The 26,254-nt window shown below is 39.2% G+C and overlaps 1 protein-coding gene across 1 annotated transcript in view; it reads right to left on the bottom strand.

Moving 5' to 3' along the window:
- Window positions 1-2,074: 2,074 nt before the first annotated feature.
- Window positions 2,075-26,254, bottom strand: part of si:ch211-257p13.3 (kinesin-like protein KIFC3) — a 40,931-nt gene continuing 16,751 nt past the window's right edge. The window contains exons 3-19 of the mRNA XM_041248109.1: window positions 24,091-24,248; window positions 23,393-23,651; window positions 22,904-23,109; window positions 22,080-22,145; window positions 21,150-21,287; window positions 19,960-20,157; window positions 19,365-19,538; window positions 18,870-19,017; window positions 18,500-18,630; window positions 16,163-16,274; window positions 14,640-14,821; window positions 14,171-14,275; window positions 13,270-13,400; window positions 11,660-11,783; window positions 6,062-6,191; window positions 5,659-5,888; window positions 2,075-4,771 (exon numbers count right to left, since the gene is read on the bottom strand). Coding sequence (XP_041104043.1) covers window positions 4,640-4,771; window positions 5,659-5,888; window positions 6,062-6,191; window positions 11,660-11,783; window positions 13,270-13,400; window positions 14,171-14,275; window positions 14,640-14,821; window positions 16,163-16,274; window positions 18,500-18,630; window positions 18,870-19,017; window positions 19,365-19,538; window positions 19,960-20,157; window positions 21,150-21,287; window positions 22,080-22,145; window positions 22,904-23,109; window positions 23,393-23,651; window positions 24,091-24,248 — 2,624 coding nt within the window. The 3' untranslated portion in view covers window positions 2,075-4,639. The remainder of the gene's footprint in view (window positions 4,772-5,658; window positions 5,889-6,061; window positions 6,192-11,659; window positions 11,784-13,269; window positions 13,401-14,170; window positions 14,276-14,639; window positions 14,822-16,162; window positions 16,275-18,499; window positions 18,631-18,869; window positions 19,018-19,364; window positions 19,539-19,959; window positions 20,158-21,149; window positions 21,288-22,079; window positions 22,146-22,903; window positions 23,110-23,392; window positions 23,652-24,090; window positions 24,249-26,254) is intronic.

Here is a 26,254-nt window from a genome sequence, read left to right on the forward strand (position 1 = left end):
GGAGTCCATCAACAAATTGTGTGACTTGTTGAGGTAATATATTGCACCTGAGCAAATTTAGGCTTGCAATTACAAAGGGTATGAATACTTTTTAATCTGATAATTTCCGTTTTTCAATTTTAGTAAATTGTTGAAAGCTTTTGGAATTTTTCTTTTGATTTGACATGGTGCTCAAGGCTTTGTAGATCAATGGAAAAAAATCCTAATTTAATTAGTTACAAGTGGAAGAAGATTCTATGGTCTGATGAGACCAAAATAGAGCTTTTTGGCTCAAGCTTAACACTGCACATCATCCTGAGAACACCACCCCTACCGTGAAGCATGCCTCAAAGTACAGAGAAATCCTGGTGGAAAACGTGCTTAAGTCTGCAAGAGACCTGGGACTTGGGAGAAGATTCATCTTCCAGCAGGACAATGACCCCAAACATACAGCCAAAGCCACACTGGTGTGGCTTAAAAACAAAAAGGTCAATGTCCTGGAGTGGCCCAGTCAAAGCCCGGTCCTCAATCCAACTGAGAATATATGGAAAGAGTTGAAAATTGCTGTTCACCAAAGGTCCCCATCCAACGTGATGGAGCTTGAGCAATTTTGCAAAGAAGAATGGGCAAAAATTGCAGTGTCCAGATGTACAAAGCAGGTAGAGACTTATCCAAATAGACTCATGGCTGTAATTGCTGCCAAAGGTGCCTCTACCAAATATTGACTCAAGGGGGTGAATACTTATGCAATCAATTATTTTCTATTTTGTACTTGTAATTAATTTAGAACAATTTGTAGATTTTATTTTTCATTTTGACAATGGACTTTTTTTTTGTTGAACAGTGGCAAAAACTCCTAATTAAATCCATTTTGATTCCATGTTGTAATACAATAAAATGTCGAAAAGTCCAAGAGGGGTGAATACTTTTGAGAGCCACTGTATATATTTTTGTGTGTAAGGTATAAATATACAAGTTAAGATATTTACCATGGGTGCCTAACTTTACTTAAAAATATGGGAGGGGGCAAAGCTATAGATGGTCTGCTGAGCACAGCAATCATTTTGTTTGCTAAGAAGCTCTGGGAAACCTAATTTTTACTGTTCGATCTTTTTCAAGTTACTGCTTTTGTAATAGTAAACCCACAAAAATTGGGCAGGTGTTTCAGCATAAAATGTAGAATATTTACTAACTGTACCTTTGTTAAGTAGAAACACAGGCAGCACCAAATGGCAGAACCAGTTCCAGTGTCATATCTGCTATACAGTACACATGGTTCCAACATGCAGCTTACTAAAGGAAGTGCTAAACAAACACAAACAATAACATGTACAACATGTTATAATATGTCTTGTTTATTGGTAGATATATTGACATATGTTAACAGTTAAAATATCCCTTGCTTGGCATTGTTTTAAATGTAGTGCTGGTTGCTACAGAGCAGTGGCGTTCAACATGTTGTATGCTTTACAGTACTGTTACATGATAGGCTTCCAACACCTACACAGCGGCAACTGTCTTTATGGCGATGTGATTCCTCAACCACAATACTCACTTAATCACACTATTGTAATGTATCAATCTGGTTGAACCACTGACAAAGAAAAGGACTTGGAGCAAGTCTGAGGAATCAAAGTCTGAGCTTTCAAAGTTAATGACAGGGAACTCTGTGTTGTTTGTGGTCAAATAATTAGATGAAGCCGTCACATCTTCTGTGATACTTGGAGACAAAAAAAGAAACCCAGTTGTAATGGGGTAGGTCTGCTTTACAGTAGCCATTTAAGATTGCACATAGTTACTGATACACCTGGTGGTCCCTGCTGGAAACACTAGTATTTGAGACGAAAAGGTTGAAAACCACCGCTACAGAGAATGATTTCATGTTTTGTCATCAGATATTTCTGATCTCAACGAAACTAGCTGCTACGAGGCTTATTATTAGGAATATAAATTTATATTATTAGTAATTACACACGTTTCGATATGAAAGCTGAACATTATATCAGCAAAGAACAATAAAGTACAAGTTTTTAATGAATTTTTTTTTAAAAAAATCATTATTTCTCTCTCATCCCACTGTCTGGAAAGCATAGAACAATCACACACACAGATATTAAACAGTTTATTCATAAGGTAAAACATTCAGTGTCAGGAGATTTGCATTGTCATTTACTTCTCCATATTGTATAGCACTTCTCTGCTATTACATGTGCGTGCCCACTAACTACAGTGCAGGAAGCTGCCAGAAAACTTTAGGATTCAAGTTCACTTGAAAGGGCAACAGGAAGACATTACAGGGATATAGTAGATATTACAACAGTACTGGAGATATATAGTAAACACACTGTACATTGGAAATTATTAAATGTGTAATAAATGGCACTTAAAATGGCATAATTTAACTTTTATGTTTTAGGCAACACTGGAATTTCTTTCCCACATAGATTCATACTAACCTCTTGCACTGCTGTCAGACACCCATACCAAACCACTGAACAACAGTCACTTACAGAATGTAATAAGGAATATAACTACAAACCACAGCATATGCACTTCATTCTGCTAGCATTTTGTTCAGTTATATCAACAAGCAATAGAGGCTATGAAATATAATTTGATTATTACTAATATCATTATTATTATTTGATATATTTTAGCAAGAAACATCAGATTAAGCACTATTCACATGTTCTACTGTTTTCCAGGTGAAGAGCGAGTATGTGTCACATTATTTCAGACACTTTCTCACCCAAGGTGAATTTGAAGGGTTTAACTGTTTTTGAGGTTTCCTCTTTAGCATGATTTGAAGATCTTATCTAAAATGATGAACACATTTGTCTTGTTTTTCAGTTTCAAATAACTGTCAGGGATCTGTATATAGTATGCATGTCCATGATTTCAGTGTACCTAAGTTTAAAATGACACTTCTTCATTTGCCTCCAGAATAATCTTAAGCAGTTTTTTAAGCAATAAAAATATGGAAAGTGGATTGGTAATGATGGTGTGTAAAGACTTCAATTCAGATGGATGCTTTGGATTAACAGGGAAGTGGGTTTAAGTGTTTAGGGCACTTCCACATCTAGTTTACTTGCAAGTGATTCTAATCGTGATTCACTTGCAAACAATCTAATTTTTTTTTCAAGTTAGCTTTTGGTTCATTTCACTCCAGAAAAATTCAAGCAAACTTGAGTTTCTTTTAAAGTTCATTCAAATGTGTTTGTTTGGTTAACATGCAGCTTCATCCAGTTCTATTGGTTTCACATTACACTTTTTCAATCACACTCTGCTCTTGCTGAGAACTAAAGCAGAAATTCTCGCTGGAAAAACTTTTTCCATCATGCCCAACATGGGGAATACTTTATGTGATGTGATTGTGCTGTTGTCCGTGTTATTTTGGTTTATTTGGTGCTTACAACGTTAAATCATTGCAGAAGAAACCTAACATGCCGAAAGAGCATCAATAATTTGTTAGAAAAAGACTGTTGTTTTGGAGGAAATGCCAGACAATCATGATTTTGAAAATGATGTACGTGTACGTTCAAGCGACTGCAATTTAGCTGTTATTGATAATAATGACAACAATAATAGCTTGTTGTGAATGTTTTTGCATGAGTGTGGTGAGATACAGATGCAACAGGAGCTGGTTTACTGAACTCAGGTAGAGCAGCACAAATGCCGTCTGTACCGACAGCTTTGTCTTGGCACATTGTTTTCTCTGCGAGTGAATATGGCACAATTATAATAGTTAATAATTATAATAGACAGTTTTGCTATCATGCTCAAAGAACACCCTTGCTGCAATTGTAATTAAATCTCAAACACTGTTAACGTAATTTCACTGAATATCCAGGGTCTGCCAGTTAGTAAATCAGTCCTATAGTATTTTTGTTGTTTTGTGCTGTTGTGTACATGTGACATTATGGTGTTGCTGTCTTGTATGTGTGTGTGTGTGTGTTTTGTCAAGCCCGGGAGACAGTTTCCTTGGTGCTCGCTGAAGTATATCACTTCCACGATTTGCTTCACTATTGCAGCAGTTCGTTTACAAGTGAACTGGAATACGTTTTGTATCATATTGCAAAAAGTTGAAACAGAGCAAAGTAAACATACTGAGTCCCCTTACAGACGAACCAAGACCATCATTTCAAGCAATCTCTCTTGGCTTGATGCGCATCCTGGTACGATTATGTGGTTCTCAGAGGTTTCACATATCACTCAAAGCGAACCAAACCGTACTTCAATCCACATCAAAGGGTCATATGAACTAGGTGTGAAAGCGCCCTTAATCATCTTTAGCATCCCTTTCCCTAACTCTGTAAAAAGTTTGATGTCTTATTTAGCACAAAGAGGAAAGTCAGTGCGTGACTTTGAGGAAGAGGTTGTGTAGAACTGTAGAAAGACACTGCCAAGGGTAAAAATCAGCTTCAGCAGAGCTGGTTAGAAATAGGCAAGCAACAACACCCAAGTCTCCTAAATCAAAACCAACCATGCACCCCTGGTTTACTACCTCGGCTGTGTTATCGAACCTCCACTCTAAACGGAGTTCATAGCCCAAGCATTAGCACCATTGTCACTGAAGGTTATGTGTTTATTTTTTTTTTGCAAAAGAAATTTCACTGCTGCTGCATCTGTTAGATGAGAGAGTGTATTGACAGAATAGCTCCTAAGAGAAAAAGTCTGAGCTGCCGGGAGACTCTATTTTCCGTGTTGCTGGGCCGAGCTCCACTTTACAAACTCTCTGTGCAAACTTCAGGGAGCACATCGTCTCACCCACATTTGACTCCAGTGAGGAGATCTGAAAGACAAATAAAACAAGTCAAAACAATGAAGCAGTGACAGGATTATTTTTTTTATTGAAAAACAGTGCTAAAATAATTTTACAAAGAGAATCATAGAATACAGCTGTGTACCAAACATAACTCAAAATTGACTGTCTCTATATAGCAGAAACTTTAGGCTTTAACACCGTAGCAAATAACTGACAAAAGGGTTACTTTTTCTTGTATGATACCCACGATTGATTGTGAAAGAGATAATCACAGTTGTGAGTGGAGTATTAAGTCAATATCTCAAAGAGTTTGGTCTTTATTATCAAGAAACCAAATAATCACATGACCACAATATGGCAACCATCTTAGGTCACAGATCAAAGTGGTGGATGCCATTATATTTTGCCCAAGGATTTCTTTAAAACTGAACATTCAAAATTAGAATTAGGGGGGAATTGTTCAAATGAAACACATGAGACCGTATGCAGTAATTATAAAGTGCCATCTCTATGTTACATTTATTGCACAGATAGTCTCTATCTTTATAGACAGACACTGTGTTCCCTAGATATCACCACTGCTTTGTTATTTAGTCTATACAGGCAGCCCTAACCCTGCACCACCACAAAAAATGTTCCTTTCTTTGTCCTTGACTATACCATCACAGTCCTAATTCCTCTCCACTTTTCCTAACCAGCCCTGTCTGCACCACTATCACAGACCTGATGTCCTTTCTGTGAATTCATTTACTGAACCATTAAAGTCTTGCTATATTTCCACAATTCTCCAGTTTAAACCACACCATCCCAATCTTGTTGCCTGTGCACAGTACCAGTGTGTCAATATCTCTAACAGTGCTCCAGCATCACCATACATTTCTCCTAGACAGTTCCCCTGAGAAGACATACAGTACCTGCACCACCATCACTGTCTTATTGCCCTTGCCAAGTGAGTCTTGGAGCAGGTAGGTGAGTCTGGAGTTTCGGAAGGGGACATGTGTCTGCTTGGCTCTCAGTGCCTGGATAACATCCCCAAGAGCCAGCAGGGAGCGGTTAATGTTCTGAGCTTCCTTCAGCCTCTCTCCCTCTGCCCCTGACTTCCAAACACGCTCTGAACCAGCCAGGTCCACCAAGTTCAGCTTCCCTGCAGAACCAGAATTTAAAGCTACTTACAGTTGTAATACTTAAGAGAAAGTTCCAGTTTTCCATGCAACAGTAAGCAGTGCAGTTTTATAATAAACACTTATTGTCAGTCTAAACCAGAAGTCGTTTGTGGTCCTCCCAAGTCCTATATCCCCCTCCCCCCCAATTCCTCACCAGTAGTCCTGGCTTCGCTGGAGAGGTCAGTGCCAGTCACAGTGATGGTGAGCAGAGTGTGTGAGCGGGAGCTGTGCTGGTTCATCTTGGTGCCATGAGTGATCCGGTTTCTTCGGCCCAGAGCCAGAATCTGCACAGGGAAAGAATACCTGAAGAAAGTGTGGCAGTGTGGCAGGGTAAAAGCCCTGCCGGTGCACGGGTGTGTGGGGAATATTGGGCAGTGCGGAGGGGGTTAAAATCCTCCCTTCAAAAACAACCACAGGTGTATTGGTGATCACGGGGGTTATATGGAAGTGATGGTAAAGCTATGGTGCTGTGCAGTGCGCTGTTATTTTGTTGTTTTTGTATTTTGTAATTGTGAATAAAAAATGCATGAGCACGTAAACTGTAGCATTTCTGGTCTCTGAGTCTCCTTGGCGACTCCACCCCATCATAGAAAGGCTTTATGGATCTCAGGCCTTTTCCAACAGAATGCTAACTCACAGGTCTACTTACTGTAAATGCCCCGCATTTTGGCTCTGCAGTAGTTCCTCATGTTTTCAATGTCTGAATTTGCAGTAAATTCATATTAGATTAGATTTACTGGAATTATTTTGTTAGCTCTAGGTGATGGAGTAGCATTGTGAGTTTGTCAATGGGAAAAGAGCAAGAGGGGGGTTGCAAGTGTTTGCTAGTGGATGCAGAAACAGGGAAACAGGTGGTATAATGAGACTGAGTTTGATGTACTAGAACCTTATTGTATGACTTGTGAGCCAAAAGTGTTCCCCAGGTGCCAACGTGTAACATGTAGACTAGGCTTTGTACACTTTTTATTTGAAGCTGTCATTTTAATCATTTAAACAGCCTACTTTTACATTTTTATGTTCACTAGTCAATCAAAACAGTACGAGCACAAGTCTGCTTTTCTAATTGGTTGTTAACAGAGACGTGTCGGCTCCGGCGCTGTAGTACAATGGTGATAGGAGGATCTACTATGAAAAAGGGGGCTGTTTACGAACAAAGTGGAGTGCGCAAGAAAACTAATAATAGATGAAACTGAGGAAGGTGCACAGCTTCTGACTGAATCCACAGAGACTGCCCCCAGTCAAAATGCAAGTGAGTTTCCCTCTTCAAATTCAACCTGCACAAGTAAGAAGGCAAAACTGTAGTCACAAAAAAAAACTGTAGGTAAAAAAGGGCATAGAAAATGTAACCATCTCTGGGAGAATCTTTTTCTTTAAGGATTCAGCCAATAAATCGATCTGTCTTGAAGTCATGAAGCAGAGCAACCTGGAAGGGCATTTTATAACAATGCATAGCGATTATTTAGTCAATTTTCTGATGGGCTCTATAGTTCAGAAAGAACAAATAAACCTGAAAGCTTCCCAAAATTATGCAAAGAGGTTGTTAACTGAAACAACTGGGCAGGCATCTGTAGTAACTGAAGCGTCTTTTCTAATTACAGTATATGGATTTTACTTAAACATAAGAAACTCTTAAGTGGATTGTAAAAAGGAGTGTTCAATTGAATCTGGTACAATTATTTTTGCTAACTTGCCAAACAAAGACAAAATATTGAAAAAGATCAGTTTCTTACAACTGTCAGACTCAACGGCTACAAGGCGATGCAAGGCTCTTGGTTATGATGTATTTGAACAGCTGATTATGGATTTGAAATAAAAGAAGGGGAACTGCTTCAGATTATGAATCTTGTTTAAAACAGTAAACTACCTGCACACACAAGCCTTAAATCATCATCTCCTCTGTGAGTTTCTCAGTGACTATGATACTGAGTATAGTGACATCATTTTGCACAGTGCGGTTTGTTGGTTTTATGATGGACTTGTACTGGAGTGGTTTTTCTGTTCACTTCCAGTTATGCGGGAACTTCTAAATGCGCAAGGCAAAAGCGATACTCAATTTTTTGTAAAATCCTTTTGTCGTACGTGTGAGAGGCACTCATTTTGAACTTACACAAATGGGGCTGAAACAGACAGGTTAGACTGTGAACTTTGACATGAAGCAATGCATTTGGCATACTCCATGCCAGAATTCCGGCTTAAAATATCCCAGCAAAAGTATCCTACCTTAACTGACTGCCAGAGCTAGAGCACTGCTTGTGAGCCACATCCACCTCTTATGAGCCCTGTTATCAGAACCTTACAAGAACGCTTGAAGTCCAAAGCTCCACAAATAAAAGTACTGTGAGGAGCCAGCCAGCTCAGACACGCATTGATTGAAACATTGGCAACCTTAATTAGACAGCATTGCGACCAATGACGGCACACTTGTTGATATTTGATAATTAGAAACAAACTGGATAAAAGCAATGTACAGGATGGACTAGGAGGACTGATATTTGGGGTTTTGAGGTTGGTTTTTGCTGCTGCTGCTGAGGGGTCGCTGACGGGGTTTGGGGCTGCCTGTGGAACTGAACTGAAACGTAACTAAACTAACTGAATTAAACTGTAGGCGGATTTTGGGGGTTTTGACTTCCGTTTGTTTTTTGTTGCCGCTGAGGGGTAGCTGACGGGGTTCGGGGCTGAATCGAACAGTGCGCTGTGCGAGACACTGAGGGAACTTGTCATTGAAGGAAATTTTTCTTTTCGTATTTTTAGTTACTATTTTATTGTATTTACTTGTGTTTATCTGTATACTGGGTTACGTGCAATAGCCTACTGATAACTGTGGACATTTGAATCTGTTACCTACCTTAGTGTATCTATTGCTGTTCTTAAACAAAATAACTGCGCTTACAAGTACTGCTGAAACGCCCGGAATAGCCTATGAACTACTGATAATTGGGCTTGCTTAAATATAACTTCTGTTGCTGCTAATACTTAAAGAATGGTTTATGAATTACTGATATAATCACGTTCTAATGCAATATTGATTTCTGCTAATACACACTGGCTGGGTATGAAATGCTGATATAATATAACCTGGTTCCTAAACGTAATATTGATTGTTGCTGATTTGCACTGAATAGTTTTATGAATTACTGATAGTATTGTATTTGTAACCTGATTATTAAAACACTAATCTCTGTCAGGTGATACACAGCAAATTGCCTCTAGTGATTGAGTTGCCATTGTCTAGTTAATTAAACTTATTTGTGTTATAATTGAAATGTGTGTGATTGCTTTACGCTGAAGTTGTTGTCTCTTGATTGTGTGGTTTTTCTCAGATTTTTGAATATTGGTTTGTGTACACTTAATAGCTTTTAAGAACATAGTTTACAAACGAGAGGAGGCCATTCGGCCCATCTTGCTCGTTTGGTTGTTAGTAGCTTATTGATCCCAAAATCTTATCAAGCAGCTTCTTGAAGGATCCCAGGGTGTCAGCTTCAACAACATTACTGGGGAGTTGATTCCAGACCCTCAATTCTCTGTGTAAAAAAGTGTCTCCTATTTTCTGTTCTGAATGCCCCTTTTTCTAAACTCCATTTGTGACCCCTGGTCCTTGTTTCTTTTTTCAGGCTGAAAAAGTCCCTTGGGTCGACACTGTCAATACCTTTTAGAATTCTGAATGCTTGAATTAGGTCGCCGCGTAGTCTTCTTTGTTCAAGACTGAACAGATTCAATTCTTTTAGCCTGTCTGCATATGACATGCCTTTTAAGCCCGGAATAATTCTGGTCGCTCTTCTTTGCACTCTTTCTAGAGCAGCAATATCTTTTTTATAGCGACGTGACCAGAACTGAACACAATATTCAAGATGAGGTCTTACTAGTGCATTGTACAGTTTTAACATTACTTCCCTTGATCTAAATTCAACACTTTTCACAATGTATCCGAGCATCTTGTTAGCCTTTTTTATAGCTTCCCCACATTGTCTAGATGAAGACATTTCTGAGTCAACAAAAACTCCTAGGTCTTTTTCATAGATTCCTTCTCCAATTTCAATATCTCCCATATGATATTTATGATGTACATTTTTATTTCCTGCGTGCAGTACCTTACACTTTTCTCTATTAAATGTCATTTGCCATGTGTCTGCCCAGTTCTGAATCTTGTCTAGATCATTTTGAATGACCTTTGCTGCTGCAACAGTGTTTGCCACTCCTCCTACTTTTGTGTTGTCTGCAAATTTAACAAGTTTGCTTACTATACCAGAATCTAAATCATTAATGTAGATTAGGAATAGCAGAGGACCTAATACTGATCCCTGTGGTACACTGCTGGTTACCACACTCCATTCTGAGGTTTTTCCTCTAATCAGTACTTTCTGTTTTCTACATGTTAACCACTCCCTAATCCATGTACATGTGTTTCCTTGAATCCCTACTGCGTTCAGTTTGAGAATTAATCTTTTGTGCGGGACTTTGTCAAAAGCTTTCTGGAAATCTAAATAAACCATGTCATATGCTTTGCAATTATCCATTATCGATGTTGTATCCTCAAAAAAATCAAGCAAGTTAGTTAGGCACGATCTCCCTTTCCTAAAACCATGTTGACTGTCTCCCAGTACCCTGTTACCATATAGGTAATTTTCCATTTTGGATCTTATTATAGTTTCCATAAGTTTGCATATAATAGAAGTCAGGCTTACTGGTCTGTAGTTACCTGGTTCAGTTTTGTTTCCCTTTTTGTGGATCGGTATTACGTTTGCAATTTTCCAGTCTGTCGGTACCACCCCTGTGTCAAGAGACTGCTGCATGATCTTGGTTAGCGGTTTGTAAATTACTTCTTTCATTTCTTTGAGTACTACTGGGAGGATCTCATCCGGCCCAGTGGATTTGTTTATTTTAAGAGCTCCTAGTCCCTTTAACACTTCTGCCTCAGTTATGCTAAAGTTATTTAAAACTGGATAGGAACTGGATGACATGTGAGGCATGTTGTCAGTATCTTCCTTTGTAAAAACTTGTGAAAAGTAATCATTTAACATATTTGCTATTTTTTTTTCTTCCTCTACGATTTTGCCATTTGTATCTCTTAAACATTTAATCTCCTCTTTGAATGTTCTCTTGCTGTTGTAATATTGGAAAAACATTTTGGAATGTTGGCAAGGGCTGAGTTCAAATCAGCAAATCAGCATGAAGCTCAACATCTACTCTCATGTAATGGAAACCATTTAACTGAAGGCCTAATTGTAATATATATAGTAATGGACTTGTTCTATGGGAACTGACTGGATCAAACATATTTGTTGGTTATTGTAACTGTTTTTCTACAATGGTCCACTTTGCTTGTACTAAATTGTATACCCAGATTATTTTTATACCCCCTTTTAAAGTAAAGATATCCTTTTTGATTCTAGCCGTTTCCTGGTGCTTCACTCTGTTCCCTAGGTACCGTAACTATAGCATTCTGCTTCTGGGGTTATTTATCCAGACCGTCCCGGTTAACCAAAGGTGGTGGCAGCTACACGCTACTCTGTTTCAATCCAGTTAGAACACAACCTAGTCAGGACAGGTCCCGTTACAGTACGCTGAAAACGTATTTTTAATGCTTGGGGACCACAGAGTTATAATACTTATTGGTTTCCCACCAAGAATCGCAGTGTTACTTCCATTGCCCTCCACAATATTTTAGTGAGGAGTGCTGTACTAGAAGTGTTTCAATCAGTGCCTACCATGACATTGACACTGTGAGTATGTCAATGACAGAGGGGAGACTCACCTTCTTGATGTGTTGAAAGTTCTTCACCTCGATGATCCTCAGCCCCGGGACATGCAGCTGCCCACTCCCATCAGGATTTATCTTGATTTCCAACTTCTCACTGGGATCCTTACTGAGGAGATCCCTGAGGTACAGAGATACATTTCAGTCAAGGTATTTGGAACTCAAGACTGTCACTCTTGCCTGCTATATTATTCTTGTGAAGCTGGCTGAAACACTGTTGCAATTTAATGAATATTGATATCCTTTAGAGACAACAGGGCCCATGTTCCATTAGACTAATTAAGCTGCATTTCTGTGAGGTAAGCAGACAGTGTCATTGCAGTTATGTGGCAATTTCCACTCCCTCGTATTTGTAGTGATTTGTGGTAAGCCCCCGTTAACTATCGAAAAAACTTGATTTAATAAGGCAATTATGGAATTTAATAGCATGCTAACTGGATGCATTTGAAGCAAATCAAACACTTAAAGGAGTGTGTGTTCTCATGTAGCCCCCACTTAAGCTCCTTCTTTAAATGATGCACTTGTTTTACCATATGGATCATTGCTACCTCGTTGTTTAATAGCTCTATCTTGTTAATGTTATGTCAGTACAGGGCTTCTCAACGTTTTTGAATCACTTGCCACCTTAGCAATTATTTTTTTATTTGGATCCCCACCCCAAAAATGAGAATTATAAATCACATCATAAATCAACCAATCACAGTGAAGTATTTGCCATAATTCCAGTATCCTGTGTACAGATGTAAAATGTACATAAATAAAAAAAAAAAAAAAAAAAAAAAACACACACCTACGTGGTACCTTTTACAAAATGGATCATACTAGTTACTTAACTCTCTTTAAATATTGATGAAATTGGCACAAATTTATCCGCAGAAAATACCACCGAACTAGCTACAAACTTTTAAAAACACACGTTTCTCCAGTTGCACTTCTATTTTTAATAAATAGCCTGTCATTAGCTAATACATCACTGCAGATGTCACACTGAGGATGAGGCTCATTTGCAGTGCCAATAAAAATAAATTCATTTTCCAAGCAACTTTCTTCATGGTTTCCAAACCTTTTTGTTTTTTAGATGGTGATGCATCCGCACAATCACTGACTTTTTTCACTCACCACAAACTGATCCTTTTTATGTATTGAACAAGGGTACAGTGTGGAGGGAACAGAACCTTCACTGATTCTTACACACAAAATCGCCATTATTGTGTGGCTGCTTTATGAAGCCTGGGTTTCCAGACTAAATAGGTACTGGTATTATAGATAAAATAAGTTTGTAAAATTCACATTTAGACTTATGTGTAAATAGTACTACTATAATGACAGGGGGTTTAGGACCACTGTGCAAGTAAAAAGTTTATAGTTTTCAGTTAGAGTCCATTATAATTATGTTAAGACTACCAAATACATTGCACAATATACAGGCTTCTCAGTAAACTCGCAAAACAATAACAAGGAGAGTAGGGGCATGTAGATAGCAGATAGTGGAGATGGAGGCTATGGAGTGTTGCTGTTGATAGTAGAGCCTTATATGTCACATACAGGTTGCGGGTTGTTAGTGGATGGAGATTTTGACGTGTCACTAGTGTGAAGCATGTAGTTACCGGAGTACTTCATTGTAGATCTCCACTAAACTGACTGTGATGAGGTAGCTCCAAATGCCCTTCCGGTCCTCAGTCTCATTGAATAGAGCCTTCAAAGCACGCTGGTTAATCCCAGGGTTCTCCACACTGCCCTGCAGCAGACATATCCCTTTAGCAGAAGATCATGCACTGATACTGCATAAATAAAGCATTGCAGGTTGAATTACAGTGAAACTGTCTCATTTTAGATAATTATTCTAAAAATTATTATAACTGGTAGTGTTAACAAATGCATTTAATTATCTTCCCTGTGTTTCATTCGTGTGATTTGGTTTCAAATTCTGTCATACTTGTGTTTTTATCACATATTTGAAACCTACTTTTTACAGCTTATCAAGATTCATAGCAACATTCCTTACTGTTTGTAACTAGTTTTACAACCACATAACCCAGGCCAAGGTCACTTTGTTTCATCGATAAATAAAGTCTCACCTTCAACATTTACCACCTCAAATGGTTTCTGAGATATGTGGCTTAGTTGTATAAGTTGGTATTTTTCTTGTAGGGCACTCATGATCGAATTTGACTAGAGGAGTTACAGAATACACTTGTTTACCAAGTATGAAACCAATATCTCAAAGTGTTAGGTCTTTATCATCAGAAAGCAAAATATCCCAAGACCCCAATTTGGCAGCCATCATAAATCACATGTCAAAATAAAGGGTGGTGTTACATTTTGTTCAAGGAATATCTATAGCACTGAAACTACAATTTTCTAGCTAAAAGGGATTAGTAGATATTAGCAGTTGAAGAGGCAGCAGATTTGCAAATTCGTACACAATCCACTCAGGACTATGTAAATTTATAAACCCTATCATATAAATCAGTGATAAGCACAGGAGCTGTGTTTCACACACGTTACCTCCATGGTGTAGGTCTTTCCTGAGCCGGTCTGCCCATAAGCAAAGATGCACACATTGTAGCCATCAATGCAGGAAGTCACCAAGGATTCAATCTCCTGGAACACCTGTTTATAGATTGCAAAGGTTATTGAAGGAGCATGATTTATCAAATGGTTCTTTTCCATCTGCTCAAGCTAATTAATGCTTAGAATCCAAAATGATTAATTCATGTTCATGTCAAATCTGTCACCCATGCTCCACGTACATGATGACCCAAGTACTCTCCCAGACTAACTTACTATTGAAGACTAATGGAACCTGAGGCAAATGAGTTGATCTGCTGTACAAGTGCAAATAGCATCATCCCACATACATGTGCAAAGACTGTGGTGTGAGTATTGAATTGTATAAAAAAAAAAAAAAGATTCTGAACACACAATTGAATAACGAGCTGATATTGTTAACTATTATTTTAATGATGTCATATACCTCTTCCTGTGTGGCCTGGGGCTGGAAGACCTTGTCGAGCTCAAATGTTCGTTCCCGCCCCTTGTGCAGCATGGTGACAATTGAATCATTGTCATGGTCTGTTGTCACCACTGTGGTGTGGCTTCCCTCCTGCTGATCCTCAGCCATGACGGGCTTCACACGACACAGGACACGGATATTACCTGTCATTGCACACACTGCGTCTTTACTGTGTGGGTGATATATATATACTATATATATATATATATATATATTATATATTAAGACTAAACGATGTCTGAGAATAACATATTTCAGACGATAACTTGAGGGGATTAGTGTAGATGAGTGTAGCGTCAGATTGGGTCATAATATCATTCTGTGTATGAAATTAGCAGAATTGAAATATATAGAGGGGGTTCCTAAGTCATTCTCTGTGTTCACTTGGTTTCTGGTCACAAACTCCCCCAGTGACAAAGAATGCTTTTAAAAAGAGTCATAAATTAACTGCTGGACAAGTGTTGTATCTTCCCCATTGCTGAATGAGTGCTTTAGCGCCAGCAGTATCTTGCAGTGATTGTACAAGCCAGGCAGTTTTGAGTGCTTTGACACCTCGGACAGAGAACAGTACTCCTCATAAATACAGCCGACAGGGGGCGAAACTACGGACCAATTGTGAACAATGGGCCATTTTGGAATGAGACCAACCAATGAGAAACACCCCACATGGACTCGGGCACAGCCCAAAATAAACAAACTAAATTAGCTCAAATACTAAATTAGGTACTGCATGTTGGATTCTGCTCTGAATGGGAAGTTGAATTCATTCTAGTGCATTTTGATATGAAACATGATTGATTACAAAGAGAAACGGTTATTGAAAATACTAATGCAAAGTAGACACTTAACTAACCATATATGCTAATAATGTTATGGTCGTTGTAATCGTTTGACTGTGAAATCAATGAACTGCACTATTCAAGCATATCTCTAACCAATAACCTTTCTGTAATATTAGATTTGTTGTGCACCCCTTTTTATTCTTAAATAAACTATTGTCTTATATTTCTGACACGTTGTGTGAATGTGGGTTATTGTCAAGGGAATCCGAGTTCTACATGATCCAGAACTTAAATATGGTTTGTCTCATTTCTTACATTTTGATGTCCCTGAGTGGGCGACTAGAGACTAATCTAGATGGTCTTGTTGTTCATATTATGTGACATACAGACAAACAGTCAGACATCTCAGAACTTGGGTTGTCCAACCAGTGCACATTTTATGATAACTACACAATTCTGGTAAAATTGATACATTTAAACAAACAAGAGACTGGATCCTCAATAATAATAATTAAAAAAAAAAAACTGCACATACTGTATTTTGGAATGTAAAATTTGGGTTGTTAAAAAAGAGTAGTAGCTTTACGAGTAAATAAGTCGATTAGAGAGTAACGAGCTTCAAATTAAATTGCATTTAAATGCTGAAGTCAGTGAAGTATTATACGCACACACAGACACACAGATACACAAACACACAGGTACCTTTGAGCTCCATCAGCTGCTCGTGGTACTTCCTGCGCAGGGCCACTTCCTTTCTATACTTTTCCAGGAGATCTCGATTGGCCTCAGACACTTCGCTGACAACAGAGCAAATCTGATCGAAATACAAAAATGACACACACTTATACTGGCTTCAACTTTTTGGATTTCTTAGTATTATTGTAGATATTGTACCCTATTCATAAAAACTTAAAGAATGTTATAAGGAAGGTTTATTTAAAGCATGTTTATATGAATTCTAGAAAAAAAAAAAAAAAAAAACGCTTTGAAAATGAAAATTAACATGAAACCCTCTCTCAAACAGCAGAGAAAGGGTTTTAGATCTGTAATTTCACATAATTAATCATAATGATCTTAAAGCCACAGTCCTGAAGAAAACATTGCATAAAACTATCCTTACAATACCATGAACTGGGCCCATTAGCCTTCATTTTGAAGATATTTATTTAATTACATTATTTTTACTAATTTTGCTAAAGAAAGTCTTTCAAATGGCACATACAGCACTACAAACTCTTACTTTAGAAGTTATTGATTAACTGCTCAAAATGAAATAATACATACATTAACATAGGCGTAATCATATATTGTTATATTGTGTTCTTGCTGGCCTAACAGATTATAGCTAATGACTTCTGGGGTTCAATTTGTTATCAATTCATCCACGGAAAGGCTCCAGGAACATTGTATCTAACACATACACATCCTGAGTATATTCACATAAACATAGTGATTATCTACACATTACTGCTGTAAGCTTCACAATAGCACAAGGGTAGCATCCTGGTCTTCCATTGCGTAGAACGGGTTCACCTCTGGGTTGGGAATATCCTATAATGGCAAGAAGTTTACTTAAAACTGCAATTTGAATTCCGCAAGATAAAGATTTTTTTTGTTAGTTTGGCTGGGGTTTCATTGAAGAATAACAGTAGGGCAGAACACTTTGTTGGCCTCAGGATTAGCGGAAGGGAAATTAGTAGTTACTACTGTATTAACAATTCATGAGAAAGACAATAATCCAGACACATCCTGAGGACAGACTGATCTGTTTCACCACAGAAACCCTGTACATGTGTTTAGTTTGTCTGTGAGATACTCCTCAAGATGAGGGAGTTCCCTGTCCCTTCTTCAGTGGTTGAATTGATAATCTGCATGTCATAATCAAGGGAAACAGCTAATTGGTTATTACCCTATTGAAGGGGTGGAGAGAATTTCATCCTGCCAGTGACTTCCTGAAAATAAAGCATGCAAACTGATTGCTGTTTTTAACTTAAATTTAAACTAGATATGTATTATTTAAATTTAAAAAATGCATTTGGTATAAAATAATCAACTGCAAATGTAAAACTTAAATAATAAATGGAAGGGCACAATAGTGAAGAATTCTGGAATTATTTCATAAAATGTAATCCCCTTACATTTGCATTAGAAATATTTATCTGAAAAAGGTTTTGTCTCTCAGAAATAAGTTTAACAGCATGTTATTATCTTATACACAAATACATGGGGCCCCATTCGGCTTTTAGCTTGGAATAAGAATTTTTGTTTAATTAGGGTCCAAGCTATTTTTGCCTGTTTTATTATTATTATTATTATTATTATTATTATTATTATTATTATTATTATTATTATTATTATTATTATTATTATATTTTACTGTTGTTAGAGTTGTGGCTATAAAGGTTACAGGTACATGTCATACATGAAATGAATGTGCACACACTAGGCTTTCATAAAAAATAAAAAGTTAAATAGCCTGAAACTCACCCTGTTCAATACAGATGGCCAGCTCAAATCTGACAGCGCACAATTAAACTTCAACATGTAGGGAACATAGACATTTTTTTTTTTTTATAAGAAATTGGATAAAAAATAATTAAATTGTTGGCCAAATTATGGCCATATATACAAAAGGGACCAAAAAACTGTGAAAATGTGCAAAATAATAAAAAAAAAAACATTCAAGTTATTTGTCCCAGGAACCCTGATCATGTGGTACAACATGGGGCTGTTCACTGTGGTCTGAATAGCCAGCAAGGTGGCGACCTGGGCAACATAAACCTAAACAGCTCTGGTCTCGTGCATCTGATCCACAAACACGATAAACAAATACATATTTATCGGAAAATAGGTCCTTGAATGTAAAAACATAATTGTGGGACACTGCAGCTTTAAATATACATTTCACAATAGCTTTAAATTATTTGAACTGTGTTTGTTTATTATACAAATAAATGCGGCTGAGCTACTTTATTTTCTGCTAGCTGACAGTGGTAATTACAGTAAATGTAGCAGGTTATTCTCCTCTCACACACACACCTGTCTCTTGGCCTCGTTCACAGCCACCTCATAGAACTGTGAGAAGTTGCACACTTGGCTCCGCAGACTGTTGTAGTTGCTCTTCATTGACCTGAGGGCAGGCTGGAGGGCTACCAGGTGACTCTGCACGCCTGTCAGTAGATACATTTTGTTAGGGGAACTACATTTTTTGTGAACTGTTCTCTGACAGTATTTAAATATGCTTTTTAAAATACGTTTTAATGCTTTACCTGTGAATTGCTAATAGAGTTAGTGCAGGTGATGCAATGATTTACCTGTGGATTGCTAGTAGAGTTAGTGCAGGTAATGCAATGATCTACCTGTGGATGTCTAGTAGAGTTAGTGTAGGTAATACAATGTCTTGCTTTACTTGTGAATTGCTCACGGAGCTGGTCCAGGTGCTGCTCGGAGCACTCTGCTGCCTCTTTCACTGCCTCATCCTTCGTGGCCTCCAGATGAGTGATCTCCTTTAGCAGGTCCTCTCTGAGTTTCCCAATCTCCGACTCATACTCCACAATCTGGGGCCAGGGCATATGGATCAACATGGATCAACAAAATCACCTCCTTATAGCGATACTATAGTCCATGGGTGCGTGTCTAAAGCAGTGTTTCCCAACCCTGTTCCTGGCGGCACACCATGTCTGATGGTTTTCGTTCCAATGCAGCACTCAATTGCTTAATTGAACCATATCAACAAAGGAAGAGCTTGAAAATTAGTTCAATGAAAGGTTCAATTAAGCAACTGAGTGATGCTTTGGAACGAAAACCAGCAGACACTGTATGCCGCCAGGAACAGGGTTGGGAAACACTGGTCTAAAAGCAGTTGTCTTTCAAACTTGGTAAAACACATCTCCCATACATTTACCTTGTGCCTCAGGCCGACAGCTACTTCCTCTGACCCCCTGAGCTGCTCCTCCAAGTGGCTACACCTCTTGCTCTGGTCCGAAAGCTGCTCAGAGAATTGCTTGTTTCTCTCCTCGGCATTAGCCAGTGATCTGAGAGTTGCAGGAGACTCCACCTCCACGGTCTTAGAAATGTACTGCAGTGACAGAAATACAGACACAAGTAAATGGATGGTCAGAGAGGAATACAACAATTGTAACTAGCAAGAAAAGTAGCAATAAGAAAAAGGATATTTTTTTCCTCTGAGCATTTTCTTGCGGGTTTTTACCATTAAATAATTACATTCCTCTTAAAATGTGCCTTTCTGCCTCTTTCATAGTCTCTCTCCTTCACACACATCCACACATTGTATACCTATGTCCCTATCGATGCTTCATTCTTAGCCTTGCTCCTTTACATACATATTTTGTATTCAGCTCTCCTTCACGCACACACACAAATTGTATCCCTGTCTATACCTAATTCTTAGTCTCTCTTCATCACACACACGTTGAATACCTGTATACCTGTCTACGCCTATTTCTTAGCCTCTTCACAAACACACACAGACACTATACCTGTATCTCTGGTTCTCTGCCCTTCTCCTTTTCCAGTTCCAGCTGAAGACCCTGTATCCTGTCATCGAGTTGCCTCAGCTCTTCTCTCTTCCTCCACTCTGTCTGCTCGTTCTCTCTCTCCAGTCGAGACAGCTGCTCAGCTCGGAGATGCAAGGAGGTCTCCAGCTGGTGAACCCTGGTCCTCAATGACTCATTCTCCTGGGGAATTAGTACAATGCAGTTATTATCTTGGGTATGTGTGACGGAGAGCGAATGAATCCGAATGAAAAATCTCCCTCTCGACCAGTGAGGGCACTGTACAACAGGAGCTGCGGGCTTCCTACTGAATGGTTGGGCAGTTCATCCTGGGGACAGTCGGGAGCCGGCCATTCAGGAAGAGGGCGGCGTTACGGTACCTGGAGTCATCGCCCTAGTACGGTGAGCGAAGTTTCAGTCATGAATTGGAGGAGACGTGATTGAACTAGCTATCGGAGGGGGCGGGGCTTAGGGTACTTTAGGGGGACGTGACGCCGTAATCGGCTCCTTTTTTGTGGTTAATGGGAGGAGACAAGGACGGAATTGTGAATGAAGTGTGGGTTCCTTGAGGAGTATTGTGTTTGTTTTACCAGACGGCTGATACGAAGCTGGAGCTGCAGCAAGAAGCCCGGACCTGAACGCGCACGAGCACCAGCACTCAGAGCACCGCACCTGCACCAGAGCACCCAGTTTGGAGACGTGTTTTTGTGTTTATTGTTTCGGGACTGCAACCCCTTTGTGTTGTAGCTGGTAATACCCATTGCTGGGTAGAACCAGCTTTATTATTTTGGGTCCAGTTTTCACTGGCAATACCCATTGCTGGGTAGAGCCAGCTTTATTATTTGAAACCCGGATTAAAAGGGGCATTAAAAGAAACCTGACCGGTAGACTTCGTGTTTGTCCTTTGTTGGAGCACCTCAACTCACCTATACACCGGAGCACTACAAACCACTTTGCCACAGTATGACATTAAGAACTCTCTTTGATGAAGGCAGTACTGTACTAATAGGATATTTCAGGACTGTGCAGCTATTAGTATGATATGAACCCCTCACCTTGATGATGGCAGTACTGGACAGTGCAGTTTTCAGATCAGTATCATATGAAGCCCTCTTCTTGATGAGGGTTGTGCTGGTCAGTGCATTTATTAGCTTGGTATGATATGAAGCCCTCACCTTGATGAGTGCTGTGTTGGACTGTGAAGGGATGCTAGATAGCTGCTGCAAGAGTCTCTGGGTGACACTCAGGCCTTGCTTCAGACTCTCATTCTCCGCTGTCAGGTGGAGGATCCTCTTTTCAGAGTCTGTCACTCCCTAAAAAAAACAGACATAAACATTTACAGAGATAAAGGTGCTCCATATCCATTATGCACCCACTTTGTCCCTGTGACAGAGATCGAATAACGCTTGGTGTTAGATCTCCTTCCTGACCTGTGAGGGCACTAGAAAGAAGGAATAGAGCAACCTTAAGCAAATGGCAAGACAATTTATTCCAGCACCACACCTGCACTGAACCAGCATCACTGTTCCAGCACCGCACCTGCACTGGACCAGCATCACTGTTCCAGCACCGCACCTGCACTAAGAGCACGCACTGTCCGGAGACGTGTCTTTGTGTCGTGTCTGCATCTTTGTAATTATTATTTCGGGACTGCAACCCCTTGTTTTGGCGCTGGCGATACCCATTGTTGGGTAGAGCCAGCTTTATCATTTAAACCTGGTCAAGGAGACAGTCGAGAAAATTAAAAGAAAAAACTCGAACCGTGAACTCTGTTTTTGTCCTTGTTTGGAGCCCCTGCATCACTCTTTCACTACGCATTGCAACACACAAGTTCACAGTCTGGCAGGAGCACTTTTGTTTTAAGTCTCCATATTACTTTTGTATATGTACCACAGGAAGCTTAATTATGTGAATTTTGTGACAAAGCAGACAATGGTCAGGAAGACAAGTAGGTGATCACACGGACAAGAGTTCAACAAATAAAATAAGGTCTTAGTTCTCTCCACTCCAATCTCATTCTTTAATGTGTAAATACAGAGCCAGGTTAGATAAAAAGTTGAGCAACATGATGTACACAACTATATAACAAGAAAGATTTGACTCACCGTCTCTGTTCTAAGCCGAGTCAACGCATCTTCTCGCTCCTCAATACTCTGCTTCAGATCTTGAATCTAAAACCAATGCAAAAATCACAGATGGGCTTTCATTACAGATCTCACAATTGTTCTACAAATTGTTTGTTGAAGGAAGCACTGACTTTTACTTAATATAAATTCCTCCAGCATAGTGCACAGTGCCTTCTGTTGTCAACTACAGTGTTTTTTTTAACTGGGATTTAAAATTTGTAAATGCACTTCAGATCTTTATAGTGAGCCAGACACATTTTCTACACACCTCTATGCAGTATAACTTAAGAGAAATGAATCATGGGGTACAGTGAGTTCCTGTTTCAAACCCAGCATTCATGAACTTGATTTACAAAAATTACACAACAGTGCAAATCCCTTAGCCGCTTTACAGCAGCTGAAGTATCTCAAAACCACAAGTCTTCTTTGAACTGCGAGTGCTTAGTATTCATGCGTCCTCTAGTTTCAGGTGCTTGTGAGGGTTGAGTATACTTGCCTTTGAAGGTTGAGTCCTGAGTGTACAGTACTTTAATCACATTTACCGGGGACTGTGAGTGCACACTATACTCTAAACATAATTTTTTAAGGCTCTGTAGTATAATACCTCACGATCAATGGACATTTTAGATGGCTTTTAAAACAACAGTCTAGAACAGTTTCTGTTCCTTTAATTCGAAATCGTACCCTGTTGTGGTTAACAAATCATGCTGTATGCAAATGAATGGCTGGAAGGCTTTTCCTCTTGCTTCCCTACATTTAAATATTTGCAATGTGTGTCAGGGTCACTTTATGAGGTTACCCACCTGCTGTTGGAAGTCAGAAGCAAGCTTCTCCTTCTCTGAGCCCCGCTGCTCCACCTCCTGCCTGAGTGACGCCAGCTCATCCAGCAGCGTGTTCCTCTCCCCCTGCAGAGAGGAGATGGACTCCACCAGTTGGTGAATCCCCCCCTTAGCATGGGGGCTGAGGGGGGACAAGACAGGCACAGGGTACAGGGGGTACAGGCTGCCACCTGTCCAACACACAGACACATATTCAATGGAAGACAGGTAAAACAGAGCTGGGTCCTGCAGCTGAAAAATATGATCACTGATATATAGTATATTATATATTGCTACATGCACACATATGCATGCATGAGCTTGTGAGACCACACTTGGGAACACATTGAGTAGCTGACTAAATAATTAAAGCTTCTCACTCTCTGTCTGCCAAAATGTTCTCCATGAGGCTGTAATTCACAGATCACGATAATATAAATGACAATGACAAAAACAGTAATACTGTATCCTCACCGCCGGTCTGAATCTGCTCCAACAGGCTCTGCTGCTCACTGATGACCCCCTCTAAGTTGTCAATCACACTCGTTTTGTCTCTCAGTTTCTGGCGGTATGCGGCTCGCAGCTCTTTGATGCGTTTCCTGCGCTGCGTCTCGAGCACGCGCAGCTGGCTGCGGTACTCCTGGGCTCGCTGCTGAAGACGCTGCATGTGAAAGTAACGCTCCAGGAATGTGAGCAGGTGTGACATGACAGACAGGAGAGGCGAGTCCATGGCCTGCACAAGAGCACAGATAAATACGTATTTTTAAAATCCACTTTCACTGCTCCTCACTTTCAAAGTTTTACATTCTAAAATTTTAAGATGAGAGTATCAGATTAGGATCACATCATCATGTGTGCTAATGAGGCAGGGAGGCCACAACTAGGCTGATCCCTGGAGCCAGCATTATACTTCAGCCATCGAAACTGGACTAATAGAAAATCCACATTACCTGGTGGAGGAAAAGCACTGAAGGCTCATATTTTACTGAAGCTACATCTTGGTTGGTCCCTACCCCTAATATCTCATTTTATCTTGGCAAAAGCCAAGTTCAACATTAGCATGAAGTAAATAACAGCTACCCTCATGTAATGAAAATCACGTACACTGCATATCTGAGACTCTGTACAACCTATGCTTTCTGGTTAACACCAGAATTAGGTACTTTTTGTACCTTTCCACTGAGAGCCTCCTTGTGCCTTCCCCCAACAGCTTCCTGTTTGAAGGACAGGAACTCAGCAAGGGGGGAGGTAGCATCTCCAAGCAAGTGTTCATCACCACCATCATCATCTTCCTCACTAAGACTCAGTCCTTCACTGTCAGAGCTGCTGCCTGCAGAAACCACCAGAGAAGAGGAATAAATCACAGTAGACATCCAACTGCAATGTTTCATTTAAAAAAACAAAAAAAACTTTTCAAATACAAGATTAAATTGCAAGTTACAGTAAGTTAGTATGTCAAAAGAGTTGCATGAAACTGCCATTTTGTCAGCAACTGCAATCTTCAAAAAAAGTTTACTTTACAATGTTGTAATCTTATCACTGTATATCTTGCTATGCAAACTATTGCACTCTTTTCACAAACACTACTAACATTATTATTTTTTTTTAACAGTGTACAGCAGTCACTTTTTGACATAACCATTAAGGTTCATTTACAGAGGGCAATAATGAGAGTTCATTTAATTTAAAAATAATTCTGTAAAGTCCATGTCTATTGTATATTGAATTGATCGCATTAGGTCTCGTTCTGTTATATAGCATTCACTTCAGAGAGAAAATGCGCGGACACTATTGACACACGTGTAGTAAATCAACAAACCCACACTTCATATTCTTCTGCAGTCAATATAATAGTCATATAATACTCTTCACAAGAACACATTTTCCTAAAGAATCATCTGCTACGATCCATTCATGGTGGGGTTATTTTTGTAAAGAGTAAGTACAGTTTAAAAATGCAGTTTAAAATTAAATTAATCATCATGAAAAGACAACTTTCATGAGACTTTTCACACATCAGGAAAACAATGTTAACCTTGCTTTATGAGTCCATGTGTATTTTTTTGTGTATCACTATTAACAGCATGCATTTTAATGGTAAAAATGCACTTCAAATTCAGCATTGTGATTCTGGAAGAAGGTAAGTGGTGACACGAGCACGTCACACAAGTCATCTGTGCAGTCAATTTAACTCAGGCTGTTTTTTAGTGCCTGGGAGCGGGAATTTACAGAAAGGAAACTATTCTGCAACTTATCTGATGAACAACTCTGACGTCGGTGGCAGGGCCGGCATAACCATATAGGCCGAACAGACGTCCGCCTAAGGCAGCAAATTGAAGGGGTGGCAAAAACAGTATATAATTACATTTTATAGTTCACATTTATTTAGTTGTAAAATGTTCAACGTCTTACTGTAGATCACTCTTTTGGTACTGCAAAACTTATTGCTGACGTTACAGAACCATTTCATGAGCAGCGGTGTAGTCCTAAATCTGGAAGTACGGGAAAGCTGGCGGGCGGGGTGATCATGCTGGTGCTCTGTCATGTGAAATCTGGTCTCACCTGGGAACAGGCTCGTGGTTGTTGAGCCCCGTTGCTAAGCAAAGGACGCATTGAAGTTTCTTGCATATTCAAATGGGGTTGATGAAACATATTTTCATTGTCGAGCTGACAGTTATTTATATATATATACAGTGCCTTGCTAAAGTATGCAGACCCCTGACCAATTTACTCATATTACTGAATTGCAAATGGTACATTGAAATTTCGTTCTGTTTGATATTTTATTTTTAAACACTGAAACTCAGAATCAATTATTGTAAGGTGACATTGGTTTTATGTTGGGAAATAATTTTAAGAAAAATAAAAAACTGAAATATCTTGCTTGCATAAGTATTTAACCCCTGTGCTGTGGAAGCTCCCAGTTTGCACCGATGAAAGAAATTGCCCTAACGAGGACACAATTACCTTACCATTGGCCTCCACCTGTGAACCATTAAAGTTGCTGTCACATTTTCTGGATAAAAACCCCACTGTTGAAGGATCATTGGTAAGGCTGTGAATCTGAAGGAAAATGAAGACCAAAGAGCATTCTACAGAAGTTAGAGATAAAGTAATACAAATGCATATATTAGGGAAAGGGTTCAAAATAATATCCAAGTGATTTTTTAAACTAGAAAGGAAGGGGGGAGAAATCAACAAAAAAACAGAAGGGAGACCGCATCAAAACAAGAACAACAACTCAGGTAAGACAACCATTAAATGTATTTATCTAAATGCTAGAAGTATCAGAAACAAAATTCTAGAACTTGAAGCTACTGCACTAACAGGTAACTA

The sequence above is a fragment of the Polyodon spathula genome, chromosome 4, assembly GCF_017654505.1.
Source record: "Polyodon spathula isolate WHYD16114869_AA chromosome 4, ASM1765450v1, whole genome shotgun sequence".
In the NCBI taxonomy this organism is placed as follows: Eukaryota; Metazoa; Chordata; class Actinopteri; order Acipenseriformes; family Polyodontidae; genus Polyodon; species Polyodon spathula.